This window comes from Scyliorhinus torazame, chromosome 21 (assembly GCF_047496885.1).
Source record: "Scyliorhinus torazame isolate Kashiwa2021f chromosome 21, sScyTor2.1, whole genome shotgun sequence".
NCBI classification, from domain to species: Eukaryota; Metazoa; Chordata; class Chondrichthyes; order Carcharhiniformes; family Scyliorhinidae; genus Scyliorhinus; species Scyliorhinus torazame.
In genome coordinates this window covers 3166121-3178885 of record NC_092727.1, presented here as the reverse complement: position 1 = coordinate 3178885, position 12765 = coordinate 3166121, and the positions used below count along the sequence as shown (strand labels likewise).

At 48.6% G+C, this 12765-nt stretch overlaps 1 protein-coding gene across 3 annotated transcripts in view; it reads right to left on the bottom strand.

Moving 5' to 3' along the window:
* The window catches only part of LOC140398106 (cell surface glycoprotein MUC18-like), a 340911-nt gene that overhangs the window by 75313 nt on the left and 252833 nt on the right, over positions 1-12765 (bottom strand). For all 3 annotated transcript variants that reach the window (XM_072486362.1, XM_072486360.1, XM_072486361.1), the window contains exon 8: positions 2609-2762. In XM_072486362.1, the coding sequence (XP_072342463.1) occupies positions 2609-2762 (154 nt within the window). The remainder of the gene's footprint in view (positions 1-2608; positions 2763-12765) is intronic.

Below are 12765 nucleotides of genomic sequence, written 5' to 3'. Positions count from 1 at the left end.
GGTTGCTGGCAGGGTGACTATACAAGCATAACATCATGGGAGCCGCCTCCAGAATGTCTTTTTCAGATTGTTTAAAAATTTGTCGGGAAAGCCAGCAGCACAGTTAGTGGCCATCTTTTCCACCCGAGTTGACATTCTGTAAAAAAGAAAATCAGGCCAATGTCTTTCTTTTGTCAGCTATTAGATGGATATTCATCTTCAGCAAACACAGAACAAGTGAACACACCATGACAAGCTAGATTTCAGCTGCAGCAGACTTTCCCATTAGTAACTACTTAATTCAGGTTCTCGTGGGTGGGGTCTTAGTAAAAAACTGGCTGACTGCCTTTCAATGGACTTGATAACGGGTTTAAGGTCAGAACCTTGCTTCCTTCAACAACTTCTCCTTTTAGCCACAGTTTATTGGCCTGGTTATTGCACACATGACGAAGGAAGCTCTTATGTTGCAGGTTTGGAGTTCTGAAGCATGAAGGAATAATTTGTTTAATAGATCAAATATTTAAGCTGCTTTCCTGTTGATGGAGAAAGACCAAAGAGCCCTTTGGTCCTTCTCAGCTTAGCCCCAAAGTACTATCCCAAAGTTAGAATTTACCTTATTTACCAATTGGGACAGATGCCCTTTGTGTCTTCTAACTACATCTTTGAGATCATTTGTTGAGCTGTGCAAAGCCATAACACTACGCCTGGGGAACGCACTGCCATATACCACTAGTTGCCCCAATGTTCAAGATGGTGAGCATGGTGTATTGGACTCACCACATCACAAAATTATCTGCATGAACATGCACCCTAGCTTTTCAGAAATGACCAAAATGTACACTGAGGCTGTACCTTCTAACACTATACTGCAATCACTGATGAGGCCACAACAGAATGGGTGTCAGTGAACAAACTTGCCTCATTTATTTTCCAGTGCCTCTCCCATCTATCCTTGATTTACCTATTAGAGGCCATAATTTTAATTTAGTCATGGGATCTTACATTTTAAAAAATCAATGAAAAAATGTAAACGGGTTTCCCCTGAGTGTTTGACAATATTGTACAAACTCATAATTTCTGTTGCATTTTCCTCATAGAAATGAAATTCAGCCTGTTCTTTTAGTATGTTTTGGAGATCACTAGAGTATACACAAAACATGCTGTGACAAGTTTGAAAGTCAGCGATATCAGCAAGTTTGTCTTTGGTCCCACTTGAGTCCCTATTCTTTTTTAAAAAAATATTTTTTATTCTCCTCTTTCACATTTTCCCCCAAATTTACACCCAACAATAAACAATAATCAGTAATGAATGCAATGTCAATCTCCATATCAATAACAACGATCCCATCCTCCCACCAAACCCCAGACATTAGCCCGCATGTTAACATAAACAAATGACAAAAAGGAATCACCAATAGTCACCATTAACACATACAGTCCCTCTCCCTCCAACACTCCCAGCTCCCCCCCCCCCGCCCCCCAATGTTCGATGTGATCCAATTCTCGAAAGTGCATAATGAATAACGCCCATGAATTGCAGAACCTCTCTGTGGTGATATGCATCACTATAAATACACAAGGGGTTAATGTAAATACACTAAGATTAAGTAAACACTAGAGGGAGCGCCAGAGACATCATGACATGCAGACATACAGCTAATGAACACATAGAATAGGACATGACCAATGGGCAGTAAAGACACCCAGAGGTGACACTACCACTAGGGGGCATTTACACAACCCATATAAAAGGACAGGGCACACATGCTCTGTCTCTTTCCACAGGCGACACTTAGAGAGTAGGACAGGGGCAGATCAGAAGCATCACACCCACCAGGTGGCTTAGAGCAGACTGGTTAGTTAGACTGAGTTACTATAGCAAGATTAGCAAGAGAGTCAAACTCAAGTAGGAGAATTGTTAACTGTTCGATAAATGTGTTAAATCTATCTCCAAGTCTGAACCTTCCTTTGTCAGAGTGTACATCAAGGAAGCAGCTTATGCTGCATGAAGAAGCAGAACACAACACGCTCCATCCTTCTCTTCAGTTCAAATTTGAAGTTTTCAAGCATCAAGAATTCCAGCAGGTCCCCCGCCATGCGAGGGCACAGCGTGGAGAGTTCCAGCAGGTCCCCCGCCATGCGAGGGCACAGCGTGGAGAGTTCCAGCAGGTCCCCCGCCATGCGAGGGCACAGCGTGGAGAGGTTGATCTCCACCCTAACAGGATCCGCCTTCGGGCAATCAACGAGGCGAAGGCTACAACATCTGCCTCCGTGCCCGTTTCCATCCCCGGCTGGTCCGACACCCCGAATATGGCCTCCCAAGGGCCCGGGTCCAGTTTCATGTGCACCACTTTAGAGATTACCCTAAACACCGCCTTCCAGTAATCCTCCAGCTTTGGACAGGACCAAAACAAATGAACGTGGTTTGCGGGCGAGCCCCCCCCCACCCCCCAACGCAACATTCACACATATCTTCTACCCCCTCTAAGAGCCAGCTGAGTCCCTATTCTTGAAGATGCATCGGTAATGTGTGCATATAACATGGAAGTTGCCTTAATGGCATTGAATCCCAGTCAAGAGATTTTGGGAGTGGCTGAAGGGGAAAAGGAAAGAGAAAACAAATACATACAATTGATTATTATTGTCTTGTTTGTGTCAAAATTCTTGTCAGGCACTTCAAAGTCCAGCACTCTACAGCCATAAACACCACTGTCCATTCGTTGCATTTCTTTAAATTCGAAGATGTTGTCAGCGGAGTTAAAGATCTCCTCGGTCTTTCCATCCTGTTCATCAGAAGGGAAGCACAGTTATTATTACAAAGATATTTCCATCTGCCTAACCTCAGAGTGATCAATAAGTCTTGTGTGGATTATTTTTGCTCAACAAGTATTTGATGGATACAGCACTGATACTGTCAGGAATGTCAATTATACACCTGGTCATGTGCTGGTCATAGCCGATTCGCCAATGTGCCATTCAAGGAAGCCATAGACATTCACGCCATATTACTATATCATGGCAATCGAAGCACACCATCATTTTCTGAATCTGTATTAATAGAATTTATGAACTGAGCAACTCACATAGTAGAGTGTTACTGTGGGATCCCTTAGTCCTAGCTCTCACAAACGTGTTTCATTGGAATGCCCCGAACCTCCTATGTCTTACATAATATGGAGGTGATGCGCTTGCTATGTTTGAATCTGCAACTGCATGTAAGATTTTCCTTACACACCTTAATCCATGCCATTTGTGTTCAAATTTCTTTTGAAATAGAGAAGTCTAACAAGCTCCCATTCCTTGATGTGCCAGTTGAGATGTGCTAGTTGCCAGTGGCTGTGGCCAATTTAACTCAACCAAAGCCACGGGTATTAATACAAAATCTAATTTCACCTGTGTTGTGACTCTGGGTCCAGTGGGGCTGGAATTGACTGCGCACTAGCCCAGGGTGTAATAACATAACGAAAGAGAAAGTGCTGGAAAATCTCAGCAGGTCTGGCAGCATCTGTAGGGAGAGAAAAGAGCTAACGTTTTGAGTCCAATGATTCTTTGTCAAAGCTAACAGTCAGAGAATGTGGGGAATATTTATACTGTGGAGAGAGAATGAAAGATGAGTCATAGCCACAGGGAAACGGGGTGCTAATAGCCACAGAAACCAAGGGTGCTAATGGCAGTCCCCAGAGAGAACAAAACGTGTGAGAGGCCAAACAGCAGAGAAACTAACATCAGAGGCTAAACTGTGACAGATGGAGATGTGGGGGGAGGGGAAGGGGGAAGCAAAGGGGGGAAATGGTAAGGAAAGGTGGATAAGACGGCGGGGGGGGGGGGGGCGGTTAAATATATATTAAGAAAGAAAGAAATGGTAAGACACAGTTGAAATGAAATGGGATGAAAACAAATGGGTCAAGGTGGGGTAGAGCAAATCATCTGAAGTTGTTGAATTCAATGTTGAGACCGTGCCTAACCGGAAGATGAGATGTTGTTCCTCCAGTTTACGTTGAGCTTCACTGGAACATTGCAGCAGACCAAGGACAGACATGTGGGCATGGGAGCAGGGTCTTTTGTTAAAATGGCAAGCAACGGGAAGGTCAGGGTCCTGAATGCGCACAGAGCGAAGGTGCTCAGCGATCACCCAGTCTGCATTTGGTCTCTCCGATATAGAGGAGACCAATTGGGAGCAGCAAATGCAATAGACCAGATTGGAAGAGGTGCAAGTGAAACGCTGCTTAACCTGGAATGAGCGTTTTGGGCCTGGGATGTTAAGCATGGAAGAGGTAAAGGGGCAGGTGTTACACCTTCTGCGATTGCATGGGAAGGTGCCATGGGTGATGGGAGAGGTACTGGGTATGGTGGAGGAGTGGACTAGATTGTCTCGGAGGGAACGGTCTCTGCGGAATGCTGACAGAGGGAGTGAAGGGAAGGTGTGTTTGGTGGTGGCATCACGCTGGAGTTGGCAAAAATGGCGGAGGATTATGCTTTGCATACGGAGGCTGGTGGGATGAAATGTGAGGACGAGGGGGAACTCTATCCTTGTTCTGGGAGGGAGGGGAGGGGGCAAGGGTAGTGGTGCGGGAGATAGACCGCACATTGTCGGGGGCCCTGTCAATAACTGTAGGTGGGAAATCACGGTTGAGGAAGAAGGAACACATTTTCGAAGCACCATTTTGGAACGTGGCATCATCGGAACAAATGCGAAGGAGTTGAGAGAAAGGGATGGAGTCCTTACAGGGTGTAGGGTGCGAACAGCTTTAGTCCAAATAGCTGTGGGAGTCAGTGGGCTTAAAGTGGATATTGGTAGATAATCTATTGCCGGAAATGGAGACAGAAAGATCAAGGAAGGGAAGGGAAGTGTCTGAGATGGACCAGGTGAAAGTGATGGAGGGTGGAAACTGGAAGCGAAGTTGATTAATTTTTCCAGGCCCGGACAAGAGCAGGAAGTGGCACCAAAATAGTCATCAATGTATCGGTAAAGGGGTTGTGGGAGGGGAACCGGGTAGACCTGGAACAAGGAATGTTCCACATACCCCATAAAAAGACAAACATAGCTAGGACCCATTGGTATGGGTACCATAGCGGGTACCCATTGCTACATCTTTGATTTGGAGAAAATGGGATGAGTTAAAGGAGAAGTTGTTGAGAGATAGAATGAGATCAGCCAAGCGGAGGAGAGAGGGTGGTGGATGGAAATTGTCCGGACCCCTTTTTGAGAAAGAAACGAAGAGCTCTCAGGCCATCCGGGTGTGGGATGGAGGTGTAGAGGGATTGCACATCCCTGGTGAATAGAATGCGGTTAGGGTCCGCGGACTGGAAGCTGTCAATATGACGCAGGGCATCAGAGGAATCCCGGATGTAGGTGGGGAGGGAATGGACCAGAGGAGTGAGGATAGAGTCAAGATAAGAGGAAATAAGTTTGGGGGGGCAGGAGCATGCTGACACAATGGGCCTGCCGGGACAGTCCTATTTGTGGATTTTGGGAAGTAGATAAAAGCGGGCTGTCCTGGGTTGGGAGAATATGAGGTTGGAAGCTGTGGGGGGAAGGCTGTGGAGGAAATGAGGTCGCTAACGGTGTTGGAGATAATGGCTTGATGTTCAGTGGTCTGGTCATGGTCCAGGGGGAGGTAGGAGGAAGTATCTGAGAGTTGGCGCTCAGCCTCTGCGAGGTAGAGGTCAGTGCGCCAGATGACAACAGCACCCCCTTTGTCGGCAGGTTTGATGACAACGTCGGGGGCGGGATTCTGTGACCCCCCCGTCAGGTCGGAGAATCGCCGGGGGGGCGGCATGAATCCCGCCGCCGCCAAACTTGCCGGTACCGAAAATTCAGCGGGGTCGGGAATCGCGCCGGTCGGCGGCCTCCCCCAGCGATTCTCTGGCCCGCGATGAGCTGAAGTCCCGCTGCTGTCATGCCAGTCCCGCCGGCGTGGATTAAACCACCTACCTTACCAGCGGAACTGGCGGCGCGGGCGGGCTCCGGGGTCCTGGGGGGGACGGGGTGCGGGGCAATCTGGCCCCGGGGGGGGGGGGGGGGGGGGGTGCCCACGGTGGCCTGGCCCGCGATCGGGGCCCACCGATCCGTGGGCAGGCCTGTGCCGTGGGGGCACTCTTTTCCTTCTGCCTCGGCCACAGCCTCCGCGATGGCCGATGCGGAAATGACCCCCCCCCCCCGCGCATGTGCGGGGATGACGTCAGCCGCTGCTGACGCTCCCGTGCGTGAGCGGACTTCCGCCGCCCATGCAGTCCCTTCGGCCCCGGCTGGCGTGGCACCAAATGCCTTTCCCGCCGGCTGGCGGCGCGCCAACCACTCCGGCGCGGGCCTAGCCCCTCAAGGTGAAGGCTTGCCCCCTAAAGGTGTGGAGAAATCTGCACCTTTGGGGCGGCCTGACGCCAGTGTGGTTCCCGCCACTCCATCCCGCCGGGACCTGCCGCCCCGCCTGGTAGGGGAGAATCCCGGCCAAGGTTAGACCTGATGGGGTGAAGAGCAGAAAGTTCAGAAGGAGAGCTTAGAATGGATGAGGGGAGCAGAAAAATTAAGACGGCCAATGTCCTGTCGACAGTTCTCAATGAAAAGATCAAGGGGAGGTAATTGTCCCGGCAGGGGGGGGTCCACTTGGAGGCAGAATGTTGGAGGCACATGAAAGGATGTGTGGAACGGGGGGAGGACTCTTGCCCAAAGAAGTGGGCACGGAGACGAAGGCGGCGGAAGAAGAGTTCAACATCATGTCGAGCCCAGAATTTATTGAGGTGGGGACAAAGGAGTACAAAGCTGAGTCCTTTGATGAGAACATAACATAATAACATAATTTGTAATAACATAATTTGGGAGCTCCGACCTGGGATCTTTGGAACGGTAAAGAGTGACGATTTGAGATGCAGTATATATTAAAGAGGCACTAGGCTTGTAAAAGCATAGCAGGGTGGTTCTGGAAGCTGCTGAAGTCTTTCTTCAAGAAAAGGACCAATCTTTGGTGTATTTACAAGGGCTTCAAAAAGACAAGTTAATTGAACTGGCAAGTGAATTAAAAGTAGAGCTGCTCGTTAAAGCTCGGAAAGCAGAGATATATGGGGCAGAATTCTCTGTTTGGGAGAGGATTCTCCTCGACCCGGCGGGGCGGGCCATACCGGCGCCGAGGAGTGGCGGGAACCACTCCGGCGTCGGGCCGCCTGGAAGGTGCGGAATCCTCCGCACCTTCAGGGGCTAGGCCGGCGCCGGCGGGGTTGGCGAAGCGCCAGCCGGCGCCACGCCAACCGATGCCGAAGGGCCTCCGCCTGCCAGCGTGAGTTGGCGCATGCGCGGGAGTGCCAGCGCATGCTGGATCATCCCAGCGCATGCGCAGGGGGGTTCTTCTCCGCGCCGGCCATGGCGGAAGTTAACAGCAGCTGTTGCGGAGGGAAAGAGTGCCCCCATGATACAGGCCCGCCCGGGGATCGTGGGCCCCGATCGCGAGCCAGGCCACTGTGGGGACACCCCCCGGGGCCAGATCCCCCCAAGCCCCCCCGAGGACTCTGCAGGCCGCCCGCAAAGCCAGGTCCCGCTGGTATGGACCTGATTTGATTTACGCCGGTGGGACCGGCTGAAAACGGGCGGCCGCTCGGCCCATCGCGGGGCGGAGAATCGCTGGGGGGCCACTGCCAACGGCCCCCAACCGGCACAACGCGATCCCCGCCCCCACCAAAAAACCGGCGCCGGAGCGGTGGGGCGGGATTCACGACGCCCCCCCGGCGATTCTCCGACCCGGCAGGGGGTCGGAGAATCCCGCCCTATGTTCTCCTGCAGTAAGGGAATTGGTCCTGGTTTGTGCTGCTATGAACCTAACCACAAATTCAAAACATCTAACTATGATTGACAGCCCCTGGTCACAGCTAAAGCAGTTAAGTGCTTGCTGCTGAGAAAAAGAGGAAGTGAAAGCACTTAACTTCAAAATGTTTATAAGCATTGTGATTAGATTCAAATCATGGCACTTGAGGTGCATTCAAGGGTGAAGGGAAATGAAAATAAACAATCCTGACACCTGGCTGTCTTGAAGCTATTACCCTGTCAATTACAGCCTTCTAAAAGCTATTTCTCTTTGAAAGTGAATAGGTTTTGCAAATCAAAGGATCTGAGGGGGTTTAAATAGGTGTGATATGCTTTGGCTTTCTATGAAGTTACAGCTGCTACTTTCTACACATCTGTCTGAAACAGCAGGTGCAAAAGACAGGTATATTAAGAAGCAGTGATTTTTAACTTTCTGCCTAAATTGTCCATATTGTGCATACTCTCAAATGATTTTGAATTTATTCATTTATGGAATGTGAGCATTGTTGACCAGGCAAACATTTAATGCCCATCCCTAATTGCCCTTAAGAAGGTGGAGGTGAGTCACCTTCTTTCCTTTTTTAAATTTTTCCAAATAAGGGGCAATTTAGCGTGGCCAATTCACCTACCCACAACAATCTTTGGGTTGTGGGGGTGAGACCCACGCAGACATGGGGAGAATGTGCAAACTCCACAGGGACAGTGACCCGGGGCCGGGATCCAACACGGGTCCTCAGCACCATGAGGCAGCAGTGCTAACCACTGCGCCACCATGCTGCCCTCGAGGTAAGCCACCTTCTTGAACTGCTGTAGACCATGTGGTGAAAGGTGCATCAACTGTGCTGTTCGGGTGAGAGTTCATTCCTTTTAGACTTTGTAGTGATTCGATAGAACTAAGTGGCTTGCTGGGCCATTTCAAGGAACAGTTAAAAGTCAACCAAATACAGACCAGATCAGGTAAGGGTGGCAGATTTCCTACTTAAAGGATTTAGTGGACCAGATGGGTATTTTTACCACAATCAACAATAGTTTCATGGTCACTATTACAGTGAACCTTCACTGTACCAATTCCAATGAAAGTATATCCTTAGTTAAATATGGAGACCAAACCTGCGCACAATATTCCAGGTGTTATTGATATTTAGGTGGCGAGTAGGATTTGGGGATTGACCTAAGCTCATAAATACAGAGTAGGCTGAAGGGGGGGTTGTTGATTGGAGGTGCATGGCAGCACAGTGGTTAGCACTGTTGCTTCACAACGCCGGGGTCCCAGGTTCGATTTCCAGCTTGGGTCTGTGTGGAGTCTGCACGTTCTCCCCGTGTATGAGTGGGTTTCCTCCGGGTGCTCCGGTTTCCTCCCACAAGTCCCGAAAGACATGCTGTTCGGTAATTTGAACATTCTGAATTCTCCCTCAAAGTACCCGAACAGGCGCTGGAATGTGGGGACTAGGAGCTTTTCACAGTAACTTCATTACAGTGTTAATGTAAGCCTACTTGTGACAATAAAGATTATTAAAATTTTAAAAATTAAAATGTGTCTCTCCATAAATAAAAGCTTGCCAGTGAATAAGACTGTTCCACTGCTACACCCTGCACTGAGGGGCAGCACGGTAGCATTGTGGATAGCACAATTGCTTCACAGTTCCAGGGTCCCAGGTTCGATTCCCGGCTTTGGTCACTGTCTGTGCGGAGTCTGCACGTTCTCCCCGTGTCTGCGTGGGTTTCCTCCGGGTGCTCCGGTTTCCTCCCACAGTCCAAAGATGTGCAGGTTAGGTGGATTGGCCATGATAAATTGCCCTTCGTGTCCAAAATTGCCCTTAGTGTTGGGTGGGGTTACTGGGTTATGGGGCTAGGGGGGGTGGGCTTGGGTAGCGTGCTCTTTCCAAGAGCCGGTGCAGACTCGATGGCCTCCTTCTGCACTGTAAATTCTATGATTGTATTCTGGATTTCATAAGACCATAAGACATAGAATTAGACCATTCGGCCCATTGCGTCTGCTCCGCCGTTCAATCATGGGCTGATATTTTGCACATCCCCATTCTCCAGCCTTCTTACCATAATCCCTTATCCCATTATTAATCAATAGGATCTCTGTCTTAAAGGCACTCAATAATTTGGCCTGCACAGACCTCTGCGGCAAAGAGTCTACAGATTCACCACTCTCTGGCTGAAGAAATTCCTCCTCATCGGTTTTAAAGGATCATCCCTTTAGTCTGAGATCCGGTTCTAGTTTTTCCTACAAGTGGAAACATCCTCTCCACGTCCACTCTTATCTAGGCCTCGCAGTATCCTGTAAGTTTCAATAAGATCTTCCCTCGTCCTTCTAAACTCCAACGAGTACAAACCCAGAGTCCTCAACCGTTCCTCATACGACAGGTTCTTCATTCCAGGGATCATTCTTGTGAACCTCCTCTGGACCCTTTCCAAGGCCAGCACATCCCTCCTTAGATACGAGGCCCAAAACTGCTCACAGTACTCCAAATGCAGTCTGACCCGAACCTTCTACAGCCTCAGAAGTACATCCTTGCTTGTGTATTCTAGCCCTCTCAACATGAATGCAGTGGTATTATCAGGTATTGCAGAACCCGGAGGCTGAAGACCATTGGTTAAACCTAGGAGTTTACCATTGGCTGTTTTGTATGTAGCTCCGCCCTGATTGGCGGGGAATAAGAACTGATGCCATCCCAGCAGCCCTCATTTTGTACCGAAGCTGCTGGGGAACAGTTCTAGTCTATTAAAGCCTTCAGTTATGTTACTACCTTGTTTTAATAGTAATTGATTGTGCATCAATTTAATAGACTAGACTTAAGCTGAAAGGATGGATCTCCGAATCAAGCCGGAGTGTCTGCAACTCAGCTCCCACGCGGAGAACTCGGCGGCGATTTTGAAGCACTGGCTGGCGTGCTTTAAAGGCTACATCGAGACTGCCGGAGGCACACCCTCGGGGGAGCAGAAACTGCATCTCCTGCACTCAAGGGTAAGTCTTGGGATCTACACCCTCATTGAGGAGGCAGAGGACTTTGATGCAGCGATTGAACTGTTAAAAGGACATTATATCCGCCCTGTAAATCAGGTCTACGCACGTCACCTGCTTGCAACAAGATGGCAAAGCCCCGGGGAATTGTTGGAGGAGTTCTACCGTGCGCTACTGGTGCTGGGCAGAAACTGTGGCTGCCCGCAAGTTTTGGGGAGCGAGCACACGGAACTGCTAATTCGGGTTGCCTTCGTAGCAGGTATGAGCTCCTCAGAGATCCGCCAGCGGCTCTTAGAAAAAGACATCCTGGGACTTAGAGAGGCACGGGCCCTGGCAGGGTCCAAGGACGTTGCCTCCAGAAACGCACAATCCTATGTCACCGACCGCGCGGCGGCCCCCTGGGCAGCGTGGCATCCCCATATATGTGATAACTGGGATGCTACGAAAATTGATTGACTGCATGTAATGAATTGTGACGCGAATATAGTTGATTGATTGTATGTAAATGAGAATACAACTAATTCCTCCCCTTGAATCTGTATATTAACCCGTGTGAGCCTTAGCTCAAGTGAGAAAGAGTGCTGTCCAGAAGGCTGCGGAGCCTCAGGCCTTTCTCCCAGAATTCTGATACAATAAACTGCTTCTTTACTCATCCTCAGGCCTTCGTGTGAATATTTTCAACTCTACAATTGGCATAGTCGGCAGAATGTTGCTGAGCCGAACGCCGATCAAGCCAGTGGACAAGGCGAGTAAAACCTTTGACCGTCTGAAGTTAGTCACATGGCGAGATGGACGGACGGCGAAGCAGCATCCAACGAATCTGGTATCAAGGCCAAGTGAGTAAAAGACTCAGTTTAAAATGTCTTTTTTTGGTTTGTTTTGTTGGTCCGCTATACCATTTACTTTAGTACTAATTGGCTGCTCGAGGACCCATGCTGAGCCTGAATTAAGGGGACAATTTAGCTCTCACGTGAAGGCCAGAGTTAGTTGGGAATCCAAGACGCACAGACTGTTGAGTGTTAACGGTCGCGGAACTTGCGGTGACATTGCCAAGCCAGGACCACCACCCTATGGCAGTGGATGAAAGGTAAAAGCCTCTGAGCACAGTCACCTAGGCACACCGGATAAACGGGTGATAGAGATGACACGGTTAACACATCATGGAAAAGAGAGGAACGAGGCCGCTTTTCTGGGGTCCCCGGGGATCCATGAGTCTGGCGTGGGGATAAGAGCAAAATACTCGGGTACAAAAAAAACAATGATCAACGATGGGTGGGATCCCGACGCAGCCCCCGTAGAACAAAGAAACTGGTGGGGTAAACAAAACTGAGATTCGGCAAAAAAAAAATTTAGGCAGGAGTCATCTTAGTTCACCAGTTAGAAGAACAAATGACATAAATTAAGTGCACCCCCGTGCAGCGTTACGCTAATAATGTAAATGGCAGATATAAAGCCTTCACACCGTTTGAAAAACAGGCTATTTTAAAGGAATTGCGCTCTCACTCTCCCACATTCACACCAAATCATTTTAAGCATAGAAATAAAGCGAGAAAAGATAGCAGCATTACCGTACACTGTAAATCCTATGATAAGATTGTGCAAACCGGCAAAAGAATCACAGAAAACTGTTACAATTATGGCTAATGACTGTAGGGTAAAGAGTATAGTAAATACAAGATTAAGGTTAGAAACTTAACAATGGATTCTTGTCGAGAAGAACTGCGAGATGGGATTTCAGTTTGAGATTAAGCCATTCAAGCCATCCAGATAAACACAACAGTAATTCAATTAATTTGAGTTAAAAAAAACTAGTAAGATCTCTTTCAAACACTGGTTAATTAGCGAACATTGAAACTTGAAATCAGTTTAAAGAACAAGAAAGAAATTTGAGTAACAGTAAAGGAAAGAATAAATAAAGTTTGAGATCACGTAAAAGACGCAAATGGCATAATTCCAAGTTCTCCACCCACTCTCCGCCCCCTTAGGTTCTGTACAAAATTTAACCCTTTCAGCAAGCAGA